Source organism: Myodes glareolus, chromosome 8 (assembly GCF_982192425.1).
Source record: "Myodes glareolus chromosome 8, mMyoGla1.1, whole genome shotgun sequence".
Lineage (NCBI taxonomy): Eukaryota > Metazoa > Chordata > Mammalia > Rodentia > Cricetidae > Myodes > Myodes glareolus.
The window spans coordinates 5250735-5276820 of record NC_142033.1 but is presented as its reverse complement, the minus strand read 5'-3'; the positions used below and the strand labels follow the sequence as shown (position 1 = coordinate 5276820).

The 26086-nt window shown below is 40.0% G+C and overlaps 1 protein-coding gene and 1 non-coding gene across 4 annotated transcripts in view; both read left to right on the top strand.

Annotated features, from left to right (window-relative positions):
- Nucleotides 1-870: 870 nt before the first annotated feature.
- LOC125395824 (ATP-binding cassette sub-family G member 3-like) overlaps nt 871-26086 on the top strand; it is a 63972-nt gene continuing 38756 nt past the window's right edge. For all 3 annotated transcript variants that reach the window (XM_087908810.1, XM_087908809.1, XM_087908811.1), the window contains exons 1-6: nt 871-1022; nt 14353-14571; nt 16185-16244; nt 16886-17000; nt 17543-17695; nt 21541-21677. In XM_087908810.1, the coding sequence (XP_087764936.1) occupies nt 14372-14571; nt 16185-16244; nt 16886-17000; nt 17543-17695; nt 21541-21677 (665 nt within the window). In that variant the 5' untranslated portion in view covers nt 871-1022; nt 14353-14371. The remainder of the gene's footprint in view (nt 1023-14352; nt 14572-16184; nt 16245-16885; nt 17001-17542; nt 17696-21540; nt 21678-26086) is intronic.
- On the top strand, nt 4571-4673 carry LOC125396427 (U6 spliceosomal RNA). The gene has a single exon (XR_007230800.1). It is a non-coding gene; the product is annotated as a U6 spliceosomal RNA (small nuclear RNA).

Genomic DNA, 26086 nt, shown 5'->3' with positions numbered 1-26086 from the left:
GGTGAAGAGAATCAACTTGAAAGTTCATTACATAGCTATCAGATCCTTGGATTGGGGGATATAATTCAATGACATACTTGGGGCACCAGCTCTACTACATAATAGAAGTAAAAACTGAATAGAAATAGACAACAAATGACCGAAGTAGGAATGTGGTGACCTCTGGAGAGGACGGCCATGGTGGAGCTTGAGGGAAGCCCTGTGCTTCTGTCTTTCCTCTGTGTCTCAGTGCTGCTCTCCCCCTTCCCCTTCTCTCCCCACCTCTGTTCTTTCCCAGTGTGAAACTGACTTACTTTTCCACACTTAACATTCTGGTCTGTCTAGTGGTTCTATACTGCACACAGTATGTCATCTGACTGCACACAGTATGTCATCTATACTGCACACAGTATGTCATCTGACTGCAGGGTAACAGTCTCCACTTAGTGCTCCCTCCTCACTTGTTCTTAAGTCATAGAGTTTGATATTTATCCCAGGCATCCAAGCCCCCAAACCTCCTGTGTCAGCCTCTCAGTTATAGGGATTATAATTGTGAACAATGAATTATTTATCAGTTGGTCTCTTCAGAAACAAAATGAAGTTGTAAATCAATTTATATTAACAACCTCAAATTTTAACAAGTCATATCACATTACTTTCGTTTTCTCTCTTTTGGGGCTCTGGATATTGCCTTCTCATACTCCAGGACCAATGTTGGCCTGACATAGGGCACAGTACAGATTGCCCAGATCTCTGGAAGCTTACCCTGAGCTGGACCACCCCATCCTCAGGGCTCTACTGTGCCGTGAAACCATGCCATGTTAACCACACCCTCCTTTCCCCACCCCATGGCATCCTGACCAGCTCCTTCCTTTCCTATCTTTGCAAGGCACATAGGTCTCCACCCTTGAAGGAGGGCAGCAGAGGTGTTCTGGATGCAGAGGCTCCAGGACAAGTGGGGCAGAAGCCAGAGCCTCAGGCCAGAGCAGCAACTCTTTTCCCATCCTGTGCGCAAGCAGCCTGGGCCCCTGCATCTGACCCTGGTGAGTGTGGGCAGACAGGACTGGAAACTTCTTTGCAACTCATTTCCAAGTGTTAAATGCAAAGTCTTGGTCATGTCACTTGTCTGTAGAGGGTGTGGTGTTCATGGAGGTATAAAGATGTACAACCTCTGACCTCTCCAAATGTGTGAAGGTGAATAAGGTTGATGGTGTCAGGTAGGTAAAAGTGTTATCAAGTGCAAAAGAAATTTGTTAACACTGGCAGTGTAAGGGACCTGAACAATTTATTCTTTTTATTTATCGCATAATTTAAAATTTGTCCAAAATCTCTAGCTTGGTATACAGATATTCATCAACTCCTTAAATTTCTTACTCAGAAAGTTTGAACAGATGGAATAATTAAAAGTCAAAACAACTAGGCTGTAAACTTTCCAATGGATTATGTATCTATAAAGCTATCTTCTTTTGTTTTTCTGTGTAATACTAGAAATGTAATCGCTGGTCTAGTTTAGGAAGACAGAAAGTTTAATAGTAACACATATTCATTAAGCACCTGCTTCTAGGCCTAGTGTTTGCATAGAAGAGCCCTTCCTACAGTATTAACATACTCCTCTCTCCATCAGTGCATTCTCTTCTATCAAAGTGTATTAAAACACACACATACATAGAACCCATTTCTTCACTTAACTGTGGCTAACCATCTGTGAAGCATTTGAAGGGGGGATAAATATGGTAACAAAAATGTAAGCATCAGAAAGAAGAAAAATGACCAACATTTTGAGGTTTGTTCATTTCACAAAGGCTTCTTTTTAGGCAAAGTTAGGAGAATTCCATGGAGGAGACATTAATCTGGGGGCTGATAGGTGGGTTTAAACAAGAAGTTTAAAGCATTGTTAAGTGGCTCTTGTGACTTTCCAGCATCAGGGTGGGGAAGCTATCTTTAGCTAGCCAAAGGTGGTGGGGCACCTGCTGATAAGTTAGACCCTGAGTTGTGGTTTTCCCTGATAACTGCTTACTCAGATCCTACCAGTTCCAGTAAACTGAAACTAAGGCCTGGTTACTGGAAGCGTTACTACAAGAATTTGTCAGTGCCTTTCTCTGGCTGCCTGGCTTTCTTAGAAATAAAATACAAGCTAGAATGGAGAATTTTTGTGAGAAAAAACATCAAAGTGAACATAAATACATTTAGGGGCCCTCAAAGCTGAATTGAGTTACATTTAAGTGATTTATTCAGTTTTATTTGATGTGCATGAGTGTTTTGCTTGCATGTATGTAAGTGCACTGCTTGAATACCTGGTGCCCCTGGAGGCCAGAGAGGCCACTGGATCCTTGGAACTCTCCAGTTCCAGACAGATGGAAGGCCCCTATGTAAGGCTGGGAGTGTAACCAGGTCCCCTGCAGGAGCCGGGTGTGCTCTTAATTGTTGAGCCATCTCTCCAGTCCCTTAAGTTGCATTCCTGAGACCATAGCAAGAAGGGCGATCAGCTTCACAGCTCAGGAACAAGAAGGGACATAATGACTTTTCAACAAAATTTTTCCTGGCCTTTGCTTTTGAGGGAACATCTCTTAGGTGCGTCAATTTGGAATGTTGAGGTGACTTGAAGGAAGGCTATGCCTGGTACCATCCCATAATGCCAGCAGCAGTGCCTTTGCTAAGGTAAACTGTAGCTGTCATTCTCCTTACCCTGTTACAAACATCTTGATGAACAGGTCTTACTTAAAGTAAGCCTAGGTTTTCTATGGGTTATGTGAATTTCATGTTCTCTAAGTGTTTGGAAAATACTTACCTTAGAGCCACATTTCATATCTTGTGAAGTTGACGAGTGTGTATGATCAGCTTAGGGAAGTTTTTTTCTGACACCTCAGATACTTTAGTTGACTATTTTTGATTTAAGTTTGGTCATCTTTGAAAATCGTATGAAGTAAGAAGTCTCAGAACCAGCTGCTTGAGGAAAGTAATTAGGAATGAGATGGATGATGAAAATGAAAGAACTGGAGCATCTACTTTGCACACGCGCATGCACACATACACACATGCACACACACATATTCACAGACATGCTAAAACACTCTCACACACATGCTCACACACACATATGCTCATACATGCGATATTGGTACAGAGAAAATTAAAATTTCTTTTCCGTGAAGATTACTTCAAGATGTGAAAAAAATTAATAGTCTAGATGACTTTAGCTATACATTTTTTCTCTTCAGCAATAGCTTTATTGTAGTATAATTAACACCACACACCTCACCGACTTCCAGTGCACAACTGTGTGACTTCCAGTGCACAATTGTGTGGCTATGGGAATATTCAGAGGTGTGCAAGCATATTTCCATAATCTACTCTGCTTATTTAAATTCAGAGATATTTTCCCACAGGTTCTCTCTGGTATTTTCAGTGTATGTTTGCAGGGGATGAAGGGAACATTGGGAGTGTTCATTGTGTGTGGAAATCTCAGGATAACCTTTGAAAGTCTTTTCTTCCAACTTGTTGAGGCAGTCTCTCCTGTACTTTGTTCCAGGCTGGGTACTCCAGGTTAGGAAGCCCTTCAACTTCCAGGTGATTCCCCTCTGCTGGAAGTATAAAGTCAAGCCTCTGTAGTCCCTTTTCGTATCTTTCTTGGATTGAACTCACGTCTCCGATCTTGTACAGTCAGCACATTTACATGCAAAGATATCTTGCAGGACCCTGGTTGGTTTTCACAGACCTTTTCTTGTTATGTGGTTCAAAGAACCAAATCCAGAGGCTTCCATATGTTAGGCAAATGCTCTGCCAGCCCAGTGTGATTTTAAACATGGTGGTGTTTCATCCACTAATAGGGTAATTTGACTTTTTCCTTCCCTGATTTTTTTCTTCCTTCCTTCCTTCCTTCCTTCCTTCCTTTCTTTCTTTCTTTCTTTCTTTCTTTCTTTCTTTCTTTCTTTCTTTCTTTCTTTCTTCTCCTTCCTTCCTTCCTTCCTTCCTCTTTCCTCCCTCCCTCCTCCTTCTCCTCCTCCTCCTCCTCCTTCTTCTTCCTCTCTCTCTCTCTCTCTCTCTCTCTCTCTCTCATCTAAATTTTCTGTAAACAAAAGCTCTGTATTAAATAATAGTTGAGGAATGGCTACCCTTGGCTCTATCCAGTATTGAGAGGAACTAATCTGAGTTATTCCCTATTCAGTATAATGTGGTTGGTAGGATTTTCACAGCCCTTTATTGTGTGCAGGTGTGCTTTCTCTTCCTGGTTTGTTCAGGACTGTAATCAAGAATGAATTAAGTTTTCCAAAGACTTCTCCATTTACTGACATTCTGATCTGGTAGAATAAAAGAAATTTTCTTTTGATTGTTAAAACTTGCTTTACAGCTTAAGATATGATCTTTCTTGGCAAAACATCCCCAAGCTGCTAAGGAGGATGTGACTTCAGAGATTGTATCAAATATTTTGTGGAAGTCTTGTGAGTCCATTTAATCTATGGACTTCAGAGATTGTGTGAAATATTGTGAGTTAATTTGATCTATAGCACAGTTTAACTCTGAAGTTTTGTTGACATGTTTGCATCTGGAGAATCTATTGATCATAGTGGGGCATTAAAGTCAACTCCCATTCTTGCTTTGGCAGCACCTATTCTAAACTTTGACTGATACAGAGGTGATTAACATGGCCCCCATATCAGGATAACACACAAATTGGAAAACAATTCTATATTTTTATGATAAAATTGATTTGATAGGAGAAAAAGTGACTCTCCTCAGGAAAGGAAGTTGGAGGTAAATACAGGAGGAGAGAAGCATGTAGAATAATAAAAATATGAATGGATGAAAAAGCCTCAAGAAATCACACTATTAACAATCTACCTAAACACAGTAAAACCTATAACGGCCACAATTCAGTATATGCATATACATATATAATTTTAATAAACCTTTCTCATCTAGGTTGGTGGTCCCAACGACCACCTAACAAAGAAAAATACCAGATATGAGAAGCCCTCTTTTGAGTTGTGGCCAAGTAATCTAAGAGATTCCTAAAGTTATTGCATTTAGTTACCCCAAGAGTGGGAAGGTAAGTCCCTTAAGCTTCAGGCACAGGGTCTAGAGATCCCTGGACTAGAATTGAATTGGATGATCCCCACTGCTCTGAGGACTATTTTTCATGGAACTAGAAGGCACAAAGAAAACTTCCAAAGGAGAGAGGCCACGATAGTTCTGCCTATCAATGACCCTCATGAACCACATCAATGTGCAATAGCCCTGGGACTGCAGTAGTGGCACAAATGCCTTGGCAGTGATTGAGATGATTTGAGAGAAAATGGCCTTCAAAAGAATTGACATTATTAGTAGGTATGGCCTTGGTTGTAGGAGGCCACTTGTATGTTCCCAGCTTCCCAGAACCACACAGAAACTTTATAAATTAAATCACTGCTTGGCTAATTTCTTAAGTGTATTGCTAGCTATCTATTTTATCTACAATTAACCCATTTCCATTATTTTATATTTTGACATGGGGGTCTTGTCAAACTGGTAAGGTTTCAGCTGGCAGTTCATGTGTTTCCCCTGAGGTGGCACCATGGTGTCTTTTGACTCCACCTTCTTTCTCCCAGAATTCAATTTAGTTTTCCCTACCTAGCTCTATTCTGCCCTACTATAGGCCCAAAGTAGTTTCTTTATTAATCAATGATAATCACAGCATACAAAGGGGAATGCCACATCACCTCCCTTTTTCTGTTTAAATAAAAAGGAATCTTTTAACTTTAACATAGTAAAATTACATAAAACAAAACAAGTATCAAGCAAGAATTACAGTTACAATATTTGTATCTACTTTATCCTTTATCATTACTAAGGAAAACTATAAGTATCTATTCTTCAACTCCATCAAAGACTCCAGAAGGATATAATATTACCTAAGTAAACAGAAAATACATTGTAAGCAGCTTCCAAAACTCTAGAAATGACAGAGACATCTCGCTGTCTGGATGGTCACCCAAAGTTCTTCTGTATCACTGGGGCATCCATCTTCTGCCTACAGGCTGATAGCGTCTGACAGACTTTTTCATGAAGCAGGAAATTTCAAAGTCAGTTCTGCCTATATTGGCAGTTTGTCAGTCACTTTTTTTCTGTGTCGTGCAGAATATTTAATAGACTCTTTCATGAAGCAAGAACCCTGAAGGATCATCTCAGCTTCTTTAAACAACTTTAGCAGTCATTTTTCTGTGGGTTCTGCATGTCCAGTTCACACAGCATAACATCAATCAGTACAGGCAAGAACAGTTTCCTGCTCAGATGGCTAGCAAACTCTGCAAGAAGCCTCTTTGATGACCATCATCCTCCTGTAGTAGACTGGTGCTGTCAGAAGCAGATGTGTCTCATGGTCATGAAAAGTCCTAAGTTTCTAAATATTTTAAATGCCATATTTTGTAGGTCCCTGAAATATTTGAAAAATACCTAATTAACCAGAATATATTTAACTAACATGACTACAAACTTGACTATTACAGATGATTATCTATTAACCTATTTTTTTAAAATTATACATTACTGTTTCTTGGTTTTTCAAGACAGAATTTTTCTGTAGCTTTTGGAGCCTGTCCTGGAACTAGCTCTTGTAGACCAAACTGTTCTCACGCTAAGAGAGATCCACCTGCCTCTGCCTCTGCTGGGCTTGAAGGCATGTGCCACCACCTCCTGGCATGCTATATTTTTAAATGAGCTGCACAAACACAATACTTTAATCAAGAACAGAAATACATATTTGCAGCATAACAAAATTGACTTTAAATTTGTATTAATAAACAAAAATCCATACCAATGCAAACCTGTTTATTATATCCCCCATTAAATGTAAACAAGCATTTATAAACAATATTTGGGTTTATTGGTGTGGTTCTCTCCAAATTGCTTCCTGCTTTTTGTTGGGCAAAGTATTTTTGGGGGTGTATTACCTCTACTTCCTGTCTGGCTTTCCTGCCTATACTGCCTGCCTGGCCAGTCAGCGTTTTATTAAAATATGATTGACAGTGTTCCACATTGGAACACTGGACTTAACTCTGTAAGTCCAAACGAGAAGCGGAAGGAAAGAGAACGTGAGCAAAGAAGGCAAGACCAGAGGGAACCTTGATCCGACGATGGATGGCGATATAGACGGAGACCCACATTGGAGCACCGGACTGAGTCCCCCAAGGTCCAAATGAGGAGCAGAAGGAGGAAGAACATGAAAAAGGAAATCAGGACCATGAGGGGTGCGATCACCCACTGATACAAGGGGACTGATCTAATGAGAGTTCACCAAGGCCAGTTGGACTGGGACCGAATGAGCACGTGATCCAACCAGATTCTCTGAATGTGGCCGGATTCTCTGAATGTAGCTGGCCAGGAGTCTTTCTGAAAAGTCATTGACAATGACACTGGGACTTGTTTCCTCTGCATATACTGGATTTTTTGGGATCCAGTCTGTTTGGATACTCACCTTCCTGGACCTGGAGGGAGGGGGGAGGAACTTGAACTACCCACAGGGCAGGAAACCCTGAATGCTCTTAGGGATGGAGAGGGAGTGGGGAGAGTGGGAGGGTGTTGGGAGGGGGGCGGAAATAGAAACTTTTATAATTTAATAAACTTTGAAAAAAATATGATTGACAGAATACAGACAATTCTCCTGCATCATTTCCCTTTTTTTTTAAACAAAGGAAAATACCCATAGTCCATTTATTGGGAATGTGGGCATAGTATTTCAGGCTACTTCCTGCTGGTTGGGGGCACTGATAATCTTATGGGGACCTAAAGAAAATTTTAAATTATCATCAAGTCCTGACTGGAGTATCCTGTGAGTCTTGATCATCTCAGGCAGCAGTCTTGAACCTGTTCTGGATGAAGAACTCAGACATCTGGGCCATCTGTTCCTGTCGGAGATTTCTCAGGTGGCCTTCCTTGATCATACTGGATTTTTCTTAACTCAGAATGAATCCACAACCTCTCATTTTCTGTGGAAACAAAAGCAAAATCTCTTCTCCAAAGTAACAAACTTTTTGACTTCAGTTTTGAAGCCAAGGTATTTTCAAAATACCTATCTTGGGTTAGTTCAGCAGTATTTATAAACAAAAGTCTTTTAGTAGCTGTTGCTCCTTCCTCAGCATTCAAACAACTCAAAGAGAGCATAATAGCATAAAGTATCAAGATTTTCTGTGTATTTTCCATCTTTATTTTAACCTCTATTTCTTTTATTTTTACTTTTTACTTTTTGAGACAGGTTCTCTGTATATCTTTGTCCTGGAATAACACTGTAGACCAGGCTGTCCTTGAACTCAGAGATCCTTCTGTCTCTGCCTCCCCAGTACTGGGATTAAAGCTGTATGCTACCACACCTTGAACTCACAGAGATCTGTCTGTCCCTGCGTCCCAGGCATTGGGATTAAAGATGTGCACTACTACACCTTGAAGTCACAGAGGTCAATATACCTCTGCCCCTTGAAGTCACAAAGGTCAATATACCTTTGCCTCCCAGGCATTGGGATTAAAGGCGTGTGCTACCACACCTTGAAGTCACAGAAAGTCAATCTCTACCTCTGTCCCTTGAAGTCACAGAGGTCAATATGCCTCTGCCTCCCAGGCATTGGGATTTAAGATGTGTACCACCACACCCAACTACTCTGTTTCTTCCTTTTTTTACATTAAGAACTTTAACTTTTGGCCTGCATATATTTTTAACACACTGTAAACCAGTTAGAGGTTTTCTTTCTCTTTGAATCTCTCTTTACTGTATATCTCTCTTTTTCTCACCACAAACTTGTAGTCATGTTTAGTAGGTCACATAGAGATATTTGCAATTGTCTCAAATGCTGATAATATGTTGTTCAAATTGGACGAGTAGGGCACAACAGAAGGTAACTGCTGAATTTTGCCATCTCAGTGTAGGACAGTTCTTCCAAAACTCCTGATTCACAGACAAATTTGTCAGATATTTAGGCCTATAGGCTGAATATGGATGGCACAGTGTTGCAGATAAACCTTGGGTGCCTGTCAAGACAGACAGCTGCTTCTCTCATTTCTATAGTTTTGGAAGTTGTTTGCTCTGTAATTCCTGTCTACTCGGGTAATAAGATATCCTTCTCCAGTATCTAATGGGATTGTAGAATGTATGATATAGTTACTTTTTCTTGTTACTAAACTCAGAAAAGAAGCTCACAAAAGAACTTCAAAGTGTATAAGATTGAGAGACATAAAAGTTTAAGTTGTTTATCTAAGAAAATGTTTTTAGGTCTAAAAAGATATTTTTTTAGAGTGGTAATACAAATTATGATAGAAAATAGGTTAGTTATAAAACTTTGAAATCACCAAGACAGGATAGCTAATAGAGTATTGTCTTCAAGTTTGCCAAATACAAATGGATTTGACATTGGGAATATAATCCACACCTGATAATTTTTCTTATTGTATATAGGTATACTGTTTTAAAGTTAAAACCATTTCCTTTTTATTTAAAGAAAAAAGATAAAATATTGTGAAATGTTTGATCACACTGTGAGAAAGGCACCTTCGGATTGATTTAGTAAAGGGCTGAATTGTGAATAGCTAGGCGGGAGAGAATAGGCAGGACTTCAGGTAGGAGAGGAACTCAGGGTTATAAATCTAGGTGTGGGAGAGATGTTAGCAAGACACTGAGCAAGTCAGATGTACAGAATGAAAGAGAGGTACAAAGACATGTGGCAGACAGTAGATGAATAGAAACAGGTTAATTTAAGTTATTAGAGCTCATTGGGAAGAAGCCTAAGATAAAGACCAAGTTTTCAAAAATAAGTAGTCTCTGTGTCCTTATTTGGGGTCTGGCGTTCCAAGAAAGTCCTACTAACTATACCAAAAAAATCTCATCAACACGACTGCTCAGACATGGGCTGAAGAAGAGGACATTCATGATTATAACCACGGACATGGAGAAAAATCCAGAAGGCCTCAGTTCTACACAGAAAACTACAGGCAGCTGAGAAAAGCTGGGAGAAGGAAAAGTGTTCTTCCCCAGGTATTAGCTGAATGTTCTGCCTGGCCTGATTCTGCAGTTGTTAAATCCCAAAGAAATAACACAGAGATCTACATTAATGTTAAACATCTTATTAATTCTTATAACTTATATTAGCCCATAATTTTTTCTGTGTTAGCTATGTGGCTTGGTACCTTTTTCAGCAAGACACTCACACCTTGTGTCCTCTGCAGACTGAAACTTCCCTCTTCGCAGAATTCTCATTGCCCCGCTTCTATTTCCTGTCTGGCTACTGGCCAATCAGCGTTTTATTATAATTAATACAAGTGACAGGATAAAAGGCCATTGTCCCACAGCACCCAGAGAGGAGCACACAAACTGGTTGTTGAGTGCCAAATGGTCAGCCCGGAAAACTTACATACAACAGTATATGTACTCATCAGGTTATATGTGCAAATAAATGTGCATGTGCATATATATGTATATATTCAATAACATTGCTCTCATGGCTTGCTCAGCCTGCTTTCTTAACCATCCTAGGACCCCAAAGTGGCCCAGGTCCTCCCACATCAATCAAGAAAAGGCCCCACAGATTTGTCAATCTGATAGAGGCAATTCCTCAACTAAGGATTCTTCTTCCCAGATGACTCCAGTGTGTGTCAAGCTGACGAACAGTTAACTAGCACACTTCCTCTGTTACTATTCCTTAGAACTATTGGAGTTATTTTCTCCTGAGCTCTTGTGATCCTAACTTTCTGTCTTCTTCCTTTGTGTTTTTATTTTCCTGTGAGTGTCTTCTTCACTGCTCCCTCTGTGGTCATGCATTACTTTAGCTGTGTCCATCTTGAAGGTCTTTATAAAGACAAATTTGTATGTAGTCACATTGTCTGTCAGTTCTTTTCTTTGAGGGCTCAAAATACATAGTTGTGCCCTCTGACCTTAATCATTTCTGTCAAGGAACGTGCTGCTTTTCTGATGATTTTCCAATCAGGTCCATGTTAGTAACTTGGCTCTTCTCTGTAGTCCCTTTCAGCATTCTTTTCTCATTCTTCACTCTTTGAATTTTACTAAGAGTGTGATATGACAAGAATATTTTCTGGTCGTATCTATATAGTGGTTTAAATGATCTCTGTACCCAGGTATACTTATCTTTCAATAGATATAGGCTATTTTGAGATATTACTTCAATGAATAGATTTTCTATGTCTTTTATCTCTACTTCAGCATTCTGATAATTTTTAATTGATTTTATTGAGCTCTACATTTTTCTTGGCTCTCCTCCCTTTTTCTACCCTCTGCTTCAACCCTCTCCCATGATCCCCATGCTCCCAATTTACTCAGGAGATCTTGTCTTTTTCTACATCTCATGTAGATTAGATCCATGTATGTCTCTTTTAGGGTCCTCATTATTGTCTAGGTTCCCCGAGATTGTGAATTGTGGGCTGGTTTTCTTTGCTGCATGTTTACAAACCACTTATGAGTGAGTACATGTGATAATTGTCTTTCTGACTCTGGGTTACCTCACTCAAAATGATGTTTTCTAGCTCCATCCATTTGCCTGCAAAATTCAAGGCCTTGTTATTTTTTCTGCTGTGTAGTACTCCATAAAATGTTTCTGTTTTTTCTGTATGTCTTGTCTTAGAGGTCATCATAAGTTTTTCTTTATTCATCTGTGAAAGCAATAACTCAATAACCTTGTCTTTGAAGCCCTGGTATTTTTACTTCCAGTTAATTTAGTCTGTTGGTGATTTTTACTCTTTAATTTCAAAAATTTATCTGCCAACATTTTCAAAATTTACTTAAAAATCTCCCTATATTTATTATTCATATTCTATGTGTTTTGCTTATTTCTGTCAGTTGTCTATATTTTTGAAGAGTAATCCTTTCCAAGTTAACCTCCTGAGCAATTTCTCCAGTGCCCTACCTAATTAAATATATTTTGATTCAGTTCCTGACACTTAAAGATATTTTGAGAAAGTGGTGAGACCTTGTTTCCTTTTGGTGGTTGGTACATCTGTGGGAGTGTGTTCTACACATTGATGTGACGATGTGTACAGTGAGCATTCATCTGCCCAGATCTAAATTCTCAGCACTAGTCACGATGGAGAAAATAAACCTCAGAAATAACAATACCAGAGTCATCTTCCCCAGAGTTACCATAATGGGCATAATGAATATAATGTGCAAAGCTAATTTCTAATATAACGTGAAGTTAGCAACTAGTAAAGGTTAAGACAATCATGAAAAATAATTGAATAAAGAATTGTGAAAAGGAAAGGATAGAAAAAATAAAAGGAGAAGAGGAAACGAGCAAGAGATTAGAAACAATGTAGTTACAAAGTTTAAAAAGTGTAAATAAAATAGATAAAGTGCAGGCCTGTGATCCTGACCCAGGAAAGGTGAGGCAGGAGGATTGCAAATTTGTGGCAAACCTGAACCATCCATGTGGACCCTGCCTCATAGTCAATAATGGCAAGATTAAGTAAGCAAGACACAGAGATTTTTTTAAAGATTAAAAGCTTTTTAAATCTTCAAAATAATAAAAACATTGTGTTATATGAAAATTACACACATCGCTTTAGTGTCTGGAAGCAGAGACTTGGAGGAACCTTTCTCTTGATGCTCTCATATAATTGCCCAGGCCTGGGGGCATCAGGGTTGTAGTTGGTGTGTATTGTCGCTCTCTGTGCTACCTTCCAGGTTGGTGTTGTGTACAGTACACAGGTGTTTTAAGTAACAGAGCGTCATTTATGTGAAAGACCTCCCGTCTCTGTATAATCCTCTCCACGGCTAGCTCCAGAGGTCTTTGTGGCTAGTAGTTCAGGTAGGTCCTTCTGTTTGTAGGTTTGTCTAAACAAAGCAGTGTCTCCTGGATGTTTTGGGGGAAGTGGGATGACAAACAGAGCTCAGAGGTCTGCAGTGGAGAGAGGTCCTGGGCGATGAGCATTTTCAGATCCTATCCAACAGCAAAGCACTATTCAACAAGGAAAAAGCTGTGGGAATTGAGTGATCATTTTACTCAGGTTCACAGTTCTCAACCCTTGTCTGCTGCACACAAATTGTACCACGAGTCAGTTTCAGAAATCAAAGAATATGGCTGGCACCTGCTCAGAACTCTCAGGCTCTGCTGTCATCCAGAGGAGCCAATGTCATTCTGGTTACAGGAGGCAGGGCTGCCTGTCCTCATGCCTCCACGGCCTGAGCTATGAATCTGTCTGCCAGTCACTCCCTCCTGCACTACTATCCCTCATGACTGCCTACCCACCAGGGCATCCCAGGGCACCATGACATGTGCTAGATGATTTTGGGTCCCCACCACAGCTCAGACTCAGAGAACAGAAGCTCCTGGTTCTAGTACTGTGAGAGACGGGGTGTGGAGAGCTCGGGCTGTGCCCATCTGTGTTCCTTTGTATTACATAGGACAGGAGTTTTCAGTGTGTGCCTTGCCCTGAGTGACTCCATTTATATGGCAGTGGTTTGCTTCATTTTGAAAACAAATGCTGAGGAAAAATGCCTCTGTACCTTATCCGTGCAAGTGCCCAGCACAGAAATAAGATATAGATTGATAAAGGACTTATTAATATAAGTAAATATTTCCTACCTATAAACATATCAAGTCAGGAACACCTAATCCCACAGATGTTTGAAGACCTTCTCTGAGAAACCAAGCTTGTGTGCTTGTTCAAAACACCAGAGCAATGAGCGTTGCAATGCCCTCACTTGGATCATAGCCACTGAGTCAGCATCAGCCCACCCCATAGATGCATCACCAGATACAAGGCAACAAACTCTCGGCTTTGTCCCTAGGACTTCTGCTCACATGATCAGCCTAAATTTAAGTGTCTCACCTGAGCTCCCACTTGTGCTTGGAGTCAGTTCTGTGCTTTGAAGCAATCTGCTCCGTGAACCATCTTTGTATTTGTAACTGACACTACCTTCAATCAACTATGTATTTTGGTCACCATGTTACAGAACAGCTCTCTCTCTCTCTCCATGTGTATCTGCTATTTGACTCTGCCTTTCACAATCCACATTTCTACACACCTGTGCATGTGCTCTCCCTGCCAGACATGTGCTCATGTATTTTACCTCTAAACTTACATAGTATTCCAATATGCTTTTGAGGTAAGACAAATATACCCCTTTACTTGTCCCCTTCTTTCTTTATGAATTATGAATAATATTTATATTCTGCTACTTAGGGCTCTTTTGTTTCTCAGGAATTTGTTATTTACAGGGAGTCTATGTCCTCAGTTAATTCTGCTTCTCATTGGGTTCTTAGGTGATCACAGCAATATGTACTGCTCATCAGTGAGGAATCTGTCTATGACTGTACAGTTTAAACAATCATTAAGTGTGCTGCTCTGTGTAATAATGTTGTTTTATGGACCGTCAACTTACTATTGCTGTTCCTTCTACAGGAAGGAAGAACCTCTCAATATGTCTTCCAATAATGACTCTGTTGTAGTCTCAGTGACAGGAGGAAATTCCAGTGACCTTCCAGGAAATTCCAATGACCCACACACATTGACTGGAGAGGCTGTGTTAAGTTTTCATAACATCAACTACCAAAAAACAGTGCAGCATGGCTTTCCATTTTGTAAAAAAACACGTGTGGTAGAAAGACTATCAAATATCAGGTATGTGCATGAAGCAGAATCCACTGCATTGAACAAGTTTTCAAAACACAGAATGTCTCTATTATCTATAAATTCTGTGTTTAAGTGTATATATATATATATATATATATGTCTATATATGTGTGTAAGTATGTATGTGTGTATATTCACATGTGCAGATGGATGGATGGATGACACACCAAGATACAATACATAAGAGGACAGCCCTGAGCACTGGTCTTCAGCTTCTACTGTGGTGCAGACCCATTCCCTCATTCTTCACTTCAGTGTGTGCCAGGCCAGCCGTCTGCAAGTCCTGTTAAAATCAAGGGATATGAGAAATATTGCAAATTTAAATTCTACAAATTTGAAATTAAGGAATGGTGCAGACATGCAAACACACATCTGCTCCCAAAACTGAACTGAGAGTTTAGACCAGGCTGACTGGGTCAGTTACCAGTGATGAGATGGAAGCAATGAGAAAGTCCCAACAACAGAAAGTCTGGGTTCTCAAATATTTACTCAAAATTCATTAAGAGCTAAAACCAACATTCCACACATTGTTCTTTGACATAGAGAAAGCATGTTTACAACCAAATTCTGAGGACAGAGCAAAAATACCAAGATTTCCCCCACACAGTCTGCACAGACTCCTCCCGATCCCAACCATTGGGGATTTTGGACACTGGTCATTTCTGGTCCTCCGTCTAAAACTTTTACCTTTTTCTTATTAAGAGGAGAATGGGTAGGACAAAGGATTGACACATTGTCTATATATGAAATAACAAATGGGAATGTAGCTAAATTTTTTATAATACTATAAGAATATGCCTTTTTCAATCTAAATATTCACTACTCTGAATTAATCAATCAATCAGTTTTTGGGGCATAATTTGTGTTTGTCCTGTATTTATACATCAATAAATAAAGTCCTCTACTTGAGGGATGTTTTCCAATTTTTACTGAGCATATTCTAATCTCTTTATCAGGGAAGGAAATCATTTTGGGGATGCATATTTAGCTTTTCAATGTTGATTAAGGTAGTTTTGTTTTAAGTGTTAAACTTGACAACACTCTCCTATCCTCTGAGTACTTCTTTCTAGACTTTGGATTTCTCCTTAAGATGTATTGATTTTGGTTTGATTCAATTTTAATAGTAATGACACTGCTACTGATATTCCAGGAATCTTTGTGACAGTGTTTGCGAGGCAGCAAATGGGGCTATATGACGACACTGCTCATCAAACATTAACAAGAAGCTCTCATACACTTGACACATAAAGTCCATGTGTGTAATGGGGTCCTTCTGAGAGCCTGATGTTTAGTTCAAGGACACTTAACTTATATGCACCATGTTTCAAAAGGACGACTCCTTAAACAATAAACAACAGGGGGTTTGTGATATCAGAAGCATTTTCTAATGAGTTTCCATTAAAATTCAGCATATTTTTGTAAACAGTAGACTTCTATAAATATTCAAATTTTTTCTTATGAGTTTGTGCTTATTTTCTATTACAATTTCAATAGAATATTCAGCATAGATATTATGCTGAATATATATTTCTATTCTAAAGAAAGCTAATATAAGTTTCTTTAAAATAGAAGTATCAACCAGTATGATTCTGTGTTTACAGTGGGATTATGAAACCTGGCCTCAATGTGATTATGGGACCTCAAGATGGAAGCAGATCTTTGTGAGTATAAGGAAAGTGTATGCAATAAATTTTTATCCATTTTCTGTGCTGTAAAAACTACTTCTATAAGAGCTATTTGAGAACTGCGTGAGTGTATCTGTGAGTGTGTACGTGTGAGTCTGGTCCCACGTGTGGGGATAACGTGCAGGGGAATGGATTCTAACTTTACACCAAGACTAGAAATCTTACTAGGTTACTTTACTGGTAGGAAATGATAGAGTGATTGGCATATGGTGTTAGGTCATATGATTATTTAATGTTGTGAAAATAATATTAGAATTATAAAGAAGAAGCAAAGATTTCTGGGGACAAGGACTCATCACCAGGCCCAAGTCTCAAAATACAGCAGCACATTACCAGTTGGAGTTCCTAAGGTCAGATAGCAGAGAGGGGTGGCCATATGGATCTGTCTTACATTCATAATTCTGGGCTGTATTAGAGCACAAACTGAACAGAAAAGTGTGTGTGTGTGTGTGTGTGTGTGTGTGTGTGTGTGTGTGTGTGTATGTGTGTGTGCGCACGTGCATGTGTGTGTACGACTTCAGCCTTTTGATATGCAGAATTATTATTTTGAGCTTCTGAAAGCTGATAGCTGTTACCAAAGGAGGAAGTAAACTTCACAACATATGTAACCCTTGTAGGTTATTGGATGTCTTAGCTGCAAGGAAAGATCCACGTGGATTATCGGGAGATATTTTGATAAATGGAAAACCTCGACCTGCTAATTTCACATGTACTTCTGGTTATGTGCCACAAGTAAGTGCTGGTGGGTTTGTAATTTTATATTTCCCCTGATTCTGTATGGTTAGATGCTCAGCTTATAGATTTGTGCTTTTCTAGTTCATTAGATGACACATTTATAGGCCAAACTTTCTCTACACCAGCTTTTCACAATGACTCATTAACCTGAGACTGACATTATTATGTAGGAAGATGTGGAGAGATTGAAGTATGACATCTATGGCACAGTGCTAGTAATTTGCAGCTGTGATTTATTCTACAGAGGACTAGAGTTGTCCTATTTTACCCTTCCTTCATCTCTCTCCATTGCTTTGAAGATGCCTTCTGCAAATAATTGCAAGTTGCAGTCACCAAAATCCTTCTGCTATACATGGAAGGCAAATGGAAGGGGGTGGAATGATTGCTTCAGGTTCTCTACTTGAAATTAATAATATTGAAATAATATTTTTCAGTAGAGTATTACCTTGTGTTTGTTTTATATGAGGATTAGGTTACATTTGTTAGAATGATTGTTTATCTGATCACTAAATTTCATTGAAATTCCATTTAACCTTAAGAATGACGTGGTGATGCACACGTTGACTGTGAGAGACAACTTAGAGTTCTCAGCAGCTCTTCGACTGCCAATGACTATGACAAGAGAAGAAAAAAGAAGGCGGATTAACAAGGCCCTTGAACTTCTGTGTCTAGATAAAGAGTCAAATGTTAAGGTAATGTGAAGAAAAATCTTGAAAGGCTCAGAGCCAAAAATAAAACATGCTGGTGTTGATAATATGACGTCCCATCTCTATTTTCCTGTAAGCTGTGTGGTCAACGTGGCTTCTCTCTGTGTTGATGAGTAGGTGACTGATTATATGATGTAAAGTGAAAATTAATCTGGGAAGACTCTTTTCTAGAAATGGACTGTGATCCAGCAGGGAAGAGTGTCCCTCACATGGCCATTTCCAAATATTCCTCGCATGAACCTCCGCTTCTCTCATCCTTAAACTCTTGACTCTTCAGAGAATTGGACAAGTGCTTTTTCCTGTTTATTGTCTCTTCCCCTAGAGGACGTGTCCCTTGTTGTTTCAGAGTGTGCTTCTGTACTGACACAGGATGTGAGATGGAGAACTCTGGCTCTGTGTTCACTCTGCATTTATTTTCCTCCAGGGTTGTCCTTGGTCTATTTAGCTTTTACTTCTCACTTGTGTAGCGCTTGCTATCTTCTTTAGTCTTTCTTTTTGTGTTTTTATCTCACCCTGTCTGTGGTGGTCAGGTTTAACTGTCACCTTGACACAATCTGGAATCACCTGGAATCATGTAGAAGAGAGTCTCAGTGAGGAATTGTAGTCAGTTGGCTTGTGGGCATTTCTGTAGATGATTATCTTGATTAAGTAAAGCAATGAAGAAAGACCCAGTCTACTTAGCCAGCTCCATCCTTTGGGTTTGGGTCCTGGGTGTCATGAGAATGGAGAAAGTGAGTTGAACACTGACAGGCATGTGTGCAGTCATCCTCTCTGTGCTCTTGGCTGAATGTAACCAGCTGCATTCGCTTAGCTTTCTGCCTCGACTTCCCTGCAATGATCAACTGTACTTTTAAAACCTTTCATAGTAAACAAGGAGTGTTTATTGTATCCTAGGACTAGATGGAATCCTTGGATATCCTTTTGCCCTCACTTTCTCCTTTTTTATATTCTATCAATACTCATTACCAGCTTCTATGTCAGGTTTTAAATATACAACCTTGGGCAAGAGCAACAAAGAACAGACCTGGTGAGCATTTGTGCAGGATAAGGAGGGGTAATAGACAAGTGATGACCTTCACAGCTGACTATGTAAGAGCTAATTAGTTTCTTACTAACGTATTATAAGAAACTGTTATGTAAGGCTTCATTTCTGAATACGTATTTTTAAACTTTAAAACTTAAGAATATATGCTTATTTTAACAATTCTATTCTTAACTATCAAAATGAGCAAAATCTTGGTGTTCTCAATACTGTCAGGTCTATAACCGTCTGCAATCCCCAATGTTTTTTATTAATAGATTGATTACAGAACCTCATCAGGCATTTTGTTTATTGCATGCCTAGAGTTACTCAACCTTCGGGTTGTTTGGCTCCGCTTGTGTCCTCCAAACTGTTCTGCCTCTCACAGTGACAGTGACTCATTGAGAAGACTGCATAGAGATGTCTGCTGAGCAGATATTTGGGAGTATGGATGAAAATGGTCTCCCCAGAATAGAAATCTCATGGACTAACTCCTGTGGTGTCTCCTCCTTGGACGCAGTGAGAAATAGGAAGGTCATGGCTATTAATTTCCAAGATACCTCTCCACTGTCATTTATGAGATGTTTGTCTTGTTGGGAAGGATAAAAGAAAATCTGACATTAACCACATTTTCTTTTTTCCTGAACGATGGATTTTTTTTTGTGTTTTGAAATGTTTATTACACAGTTTTATATTTACAATAAAATTCTTTTTGTAATGTTTTTTAACAATAATTAGCCATTTCCCTAAAACAAGTTTCTTTTTTGTTCTTTTGAGGACAACATATGAAGATATTTATTAACTTCTTGAAGTCATAAAATGTAATTGATTGTAAGAACTTTAATATTTTTTAATGATAGCTTTCAATAAAGAGTGTGTTTGCACTGGCGCATGTATTTGTACATGTGTGTGTGTTTGTGTCCACCTGAATGCCACAGCATAGACATGGAGGTCATAGGACATCTTTGTCACAGGTCCGTTCTTTCCTCCCACCTTGTTTGTAAGGCAGCATCTGTCTTGTTCTGCTGATGCCCTACGTGATTGCCTGATGCTCGTGATCCACCTCCCATCTTACTAAAATTACGTCTTGATGAAATTACAAATGCCTGCCACTGGGTACAGTTTTATATGTGAGTTCCAGAGATTGAACCCAGGCTTCCAGATTGTGTGGCAAGTGCTTTTACTTGCTAAGACTTCTCTTTAGACTTTCACAAGATTTTGATTTAAGAAATGTATAGGGAATTTGTGGTAAAAGATTGACTGCCATATATCCAGCACAATAGTACCCTTGCTAATACCAGGACCCTGGCTTTTGAGTGTTTGCAACAGCAGACTCGCTGAAGCTGTTTCTCATTGCAGCATTTTAACAGAGCATTAGGTGTTTCCTTACTCCTGAGTCCTTAATTACTTTTCATCCATAAAAATAAGGGCATCTTCTTACTTATGAACTCTATTTTTAGCTATCAAATTGCCATGGATCGGCTCAGGGGAGTCACTCAGACCGTGGGAGAAGCAGGGTCTTGGTACACAGGAAGGCACGAGGTCAGCAATGACAGACAGACACAACACACAAGAGAGTGGGGGGTTGGTGTCTAGCAAGCCTATCCATAAAGTTCAAGGTATAATATAAAACTCTTTGTCCATTAACATTAACCCATCTATTCCCTTACTCATCATGACAAAGGTTCTGCTGTCGTCTTATACATTCCCATACTGTGCTTCCCTATCCCAGAGCTGTTCCTGAAGAGATAATCCTTGTCTTGTATAAATAAAGACTGTCATTCTTATAAAAGAGATTGTGCAAAGCCCATATTCCGCTTAGCCAGATAATCGAGAAATCAGCCTATGCCTCAAGGGAGGCCAATACCGGACCATCTGCCATTGACCTCCAGGAAGCCTAGTTCCATAGGACACGTAGCTCCCGTCTGGCATAATGACATATGTCATGTCACAGAGACAATACTGGAGTTGGTGTGGCATCAAATGAACAATTCCTTTATATCCTCAGCCTTGCCCTAACCACACTTATCCACATTCCGCAAGCATCCTTTGTTGTATGTAATCAGGAGGGCTTTACATGGTTTTGGTTATCATGTTTGGAGAGGATTGTTCCCTAGTTCTGTGTCCCCATAATTCTTGCTTTTCCCTCTCACCTTACACATGGCATTGACTGGTACAAAGACTGTGACAGTTTGACCTGTAGACTATATGACCTCTTGAATTTGTTTAGAAGGATGAGGCCTTAATTCTGTGATGCTGTACAGTTGAATAATGTCAATTCATGAAGTCTTAAGGAAGTTGAAAAGGCCCTAGTATGGAAATATGAAAGTTTTGGTAAAAAGTAGTGTGTGTACCTATATCTCTGTGTGCCTGTCTATAAATGTGTGTGTGTGTATCTTTTTGTATATAGGTCTATGCATGGGTATATTTGTGTGTGAATGTGTGTTGGAAGGGTGTTGAATGACTACTAAATTTCTATAGATACTTCATCTTCTCCTGCTCATCTTATTGCTCAAGACAAAGAATTCACTGCACCAGCTTTTGAGTATGATGACTAATTACCCTAGAATATATGACTTGATAAAGAACAAACAGTAACTGTCATTATCTTGGGCTTCAAGTCACGTCTGTCCTGAGCCTCTTTCTACTCACTCAGAAAATAAAAAGAGCTTCTTCTCCTAGGTGCACATTTTTTTTCTCCTCATGATAATGATATAACAACATCTTTTATTGCTAGAATAAGCTCGTTCACCAAATGACAATGACTGTTGGATGTTCTTGATGATAATGATGATCATTGTTGCTTTAGCCTAGATCTAAAGAGCTCAGGAAAAGGACCAGTATAGCCATGGAGCTGGTCACCGAGCATCCCATTTTGTTCTTGGATGACCCCACCACTGGCTTAGATTGGAGCACTGCTACTGATGTCATCTCGGTCCTGAGAAGGTAAGTGCTGAAGGAACATTAAGTTTTATTCACTTAATACCTGACCACATGTGTATATTTTTGGTGCAAGAGATTCATATGTAAGCAACAGAATTTCGTCCTCATTTATTAGAGGACAACTTCAGTTAGCAAGGATTACACATCAAGATCAATGAGACAAGAGCTTAGGAAAAGACAGCTGTGGTGAAGGTGGAGACTGCTTTAAACAGCATGGCCCCATAGCACTCAAGCCAGTGTCAAGAGAGCCGAGTGGGTGAGATCCGAACAGAGTGTTGTATGGAGGGCAAATGCATTTGTTCTGAGGCAGAGCATGTTTGGTGTGTCTGGAGCATTAAAGAGACCCTGTTGACTAGAACCCAGTGGATCGAGGGGTTGGAAAATTGCTAGTGCACTGCTAAAGATGCCGCAGACTGGGTGACTTGACAGAAGTTACATTTCTTTCAGTTCTGGATCCTGGAAGTCAGATATTAAGGTGTCTATAGCCTGTGTCTGCTGAGGCCTGGGTCACCGAGTTGTGGACGGTGTCTCTTCCCTCTTTGTGTGTCTATGCTGTGATCTCTTTAATGGAAAACAGTTACCTTAGGACACACTAGTAATTTCATTGAAACTTAATTACCTTTTTAAATGCTCTGTCTCTATTATATCAACATTTTAAGTTCTTAGCTGTGAAGTCTTCAACAAATGATCCTTTGGAAGGACTGAATTCTGCCCTCCACATTCCTAGTTGAAGTGAGGAGGTTGGTTATGTTGGATGTAGATTGCCTAGACTACCTGGACCACTGTAAGGTCTAAGGTTTTCCATGGCAGGGGATGTGGGAAAGCTTCTGAGCAATGCATCGTGGAGAAGGTTGTGCAGGTGCACTATGGGCATGTCAAATGTCAGCAGGAGGCTGAGATGTGGGGTCTTCTTTGCTAGCAAATGGTGCGTTCTGGGTGTGTTTTGAAGATAGAATAAACAGAATTAGCTCAGGGATTGGCCCTGGATGTGACGGCTGAGGGAGTGATTCCCAAGATCTGGACCCTGAACCTGGGAAGAATAATATAAAAGAAGAGACATTTCCTTCTGTCATTAAATAAGTCTATAGCTGAAATGTTTATATTAAAAGTGTAAGGGTTAGGATTTTTAATTTTAAGATATAATAAGAGTTTCAAACTGATCGAATAACCCCTAGAAATAGATGAGAACTTTCCCATTCCCATGACATAGGCTCCTGGTTATAGAAATTACTTCACTGTCTGTCTTTCCTTCCTTTCCTTTGTTCTTTGTTTTGTTCTGACTCCATGGTCCTTCAGTCTAAACACTCCTGACTGTACCTCCAAGAACCAAGATCCCTACCTCCTGTCCCTTCCCAGTGAGGATGTCAACAACTGGGGCCTTGCCACCTTCAATCCTATAGACTCTTCAGGTGTAACACCTTCCCTGTCTGTCCCTTTTCTGTCTGATTCAGGATATTCTCTATATTCTCTAAGATTAACGTCTTGCTCATGTTCAATCACGGAACACTCTCTCTGTCCCTGTGTCTTATGGCATGTCAAGGGGTCATCATAAGTGTGATTTCTCCCATGTCTGGGAGCAGACTTAGGCCCTGATATACTGTGTTCCCCTTGGTCCCCAACCCTCCTGGAAGTGCATCCTCCATGGCAGGAATATTTTATAAAATTCACACTATTTAGTGTGTGTGTGTGTGTGTGTGTGTGTGTGCTATGTCTATATGTGTATACAATGAAGAGGTTAGAGGAAAACCTGAGGGACTTGACTTTCTCCTTCCATCAAGTGGTTTCTGGGAATTAAACTCTAGACTTGACATCAAGTGCCTTTACCCACTGATCCATCTCACTTCCCTGGCTTGGATCTTGATCATCTATTTATGCTAGTAGTTGATGGGTTATATCAAATGAAATTATAATTTTCCCTTTTGTGACTATTAATAGTGTGACAGGGAAACAATAGGCTGTGGAATCATTATTCTGCTTCTGATCTCATCTCTACTGCCCAGTGTAGTGAGAATCAGTAACTTCTGCTCTTGTTTTAAGTACAAGCTGACATGACATTCTGTGTGGAAAGACATCTCTCCCCAGTTCCTACTTTGTACAGTGGCCTGTAATATGTTTTTCTTCATTATTTTAAGTATTAAATCTACCCAGTTTGGCTGGTGGAATTCCCTTTACAGTAAGGCTTTTTATGTTTTTATTTATAGTTGAGGAATTACATATAATATTTTTCAGTCTTTGCCACATCCACGGCTGTCACGCCGGTGTAGCAGAAATGCTGACTGGACGGACTGAGGCTGGAGGATTGGGGTTCGTGCTCCATGGAGTTTATGTCCTGGGCTGTTCCCTGGCAATCAGCTGTGGTCCTGATGCCACCTGAATTGCCATCTGCACTGACTCGACCCTCACTGTCACTGGCACCGCTGAAGCTGTTTCTTTCTTATTCTTTTGTTCTATTCTCGTATTTTGCCAACAGACCATGCTGTTCCAATGAATGAAACTGCTGAAAGCCTTTAAAGAAGTAGCTAGTTCTGGAAATTGGGGGTCATCATTAGGATAATTCCTTAATGATGTGGAGCAGAAGGAGTTAGTCTTACTGGGAGAAATCTTAGAAGCCTTCTGCAGAAAAACAGTCACAGCAGCCCCCACTAGGCATCTGCCTGGGAAGACACGTACAGCTGCAATTAGAAAGCAGATGGTGGACGCCCCCACGCTGACCCCAAAGTCTGGTAATTACCTTGATCCATTCCCATACACAGAAAGCCTATAAGGTCTTTCCTGTGGGCAGAAGAGGCCTAAACTGATAACAACATCCGAGCCTGGGAATCAGGAAGAGAGTTGAGATCAATGGTGTGAAACAAGTCTCAGAGAAGTGTGAGATCATGTCTTTGAGCAACAACCACAACTAACATTTAGAATAGACAATGGACACATAAATTTGCTATTCTTGTTAAATGACAGTGCTGTTCCTTTTCTTTGTTTCTATTCTATGATCGGATGACGTATGCCTTTGCCAAGTTCCTTGATTGTAAAAGTATAAAAGCCTTACGCTAATTAAAGTGAAGCTACAGCAACATATTCAACTACATTGAGTGTGTTTGCTTGTCATTTCCTTCGCCGTATTCTGAAATCTCCTGTCCCTTCGTCCTGTTTTCCCTCTGTCTGAGTGTCTCCACAAGAGACGGTCCGTAGCAAGTCTTATTCTTTCTTTTGATAAGTATTCATATATCTAAAAAATAAAATTTTAAAACTAAATTTCTTGACAAGAACTCAAGAAATGAATTAAAAGTTAAGAGCACTGGCTGCTCTTCCAGAGGACTCAGGTAACCTTTCCAGCATCCACATGGCAGCTCACACCCATCTGTACCTGCAGTTCTAGGAGATCTAATGCAGTCTTCCCACATCCACAGGCACCAGAGACACATGGTAACAGACATACACTCACGGCAATACACGCTGTAAAACAAATAAATAATTTTTAAAGAAATGGCCGACTGTATGAGGATACAGTGACGCCTCAGTATATGCTCATGAGACACTTGTCTTGAGGTTTCAGTTTGTCACTTTACTCCGTAACCCAGGCTGATCTCACTTTCTTGCCTCTGCCTTCTAAGCTGGAGCTCAAGGTGTGCACTGCACTTCACAGCTTTCTCATTCTCGTTTCATTTCTCCCTCCCCCTCCCCATCCTCTTTCTCTCCTTTCCTCCCTCCAACTGCCCCTTTCTTCCTTCCTCCCTTCCTCTCTTATTCCCTCCTTCTCTCCCTCCTAACCCCTCTCTTTATTTAATTCTTTCTGGTTGTCCTTTTTAAACAGAGTCTCATGTAACCTAGTTGAACCTTGAATAATGGATCCTTCCAAGTGCTGGGGTATTACAGATATGCTAGCATAACAACTTCATAGAAGTTTTAAACACCGTGTTTGGTTGTTGGTTCTCCTTGCAGAAGATATGACTTCATGAGATGGTAGTTCAACATATTTTTCTGGTCATGCAATTCAACCAATGATGAAATCCCAATTTTCCCCCTAATTAACTGACTTCTTGTTCCATTGTTCCACCTTTTAAGCCTATGAATACAAAGCAGAAATTTTATTGAATTGACTCATGCTGATATTATGAAAACTGAACCAAGATTATGGCGGAAGTGTTTAGTGGGAGAGCAAGTGGTTAGGAATGTGAGTCACATCATCGGAACAGTGAGCACCAAATCCTGAAGAGACAGAAAGTGTGAACGATTGAGGGGAATTGTGCATACAGTCACAGCTGTAATGTTTGCTCAGTCGTTGCTTCTCAAGCTTGAGTGAACCTGTCAATCACTAGGGCTGCCTGCTCATAATATGGATTCCTTGCACTGACTTCCAGATATTCTGATTCAGTGTCTAGAAGACTGTCCAGGGATCTATGTAGCAACATTTGAGT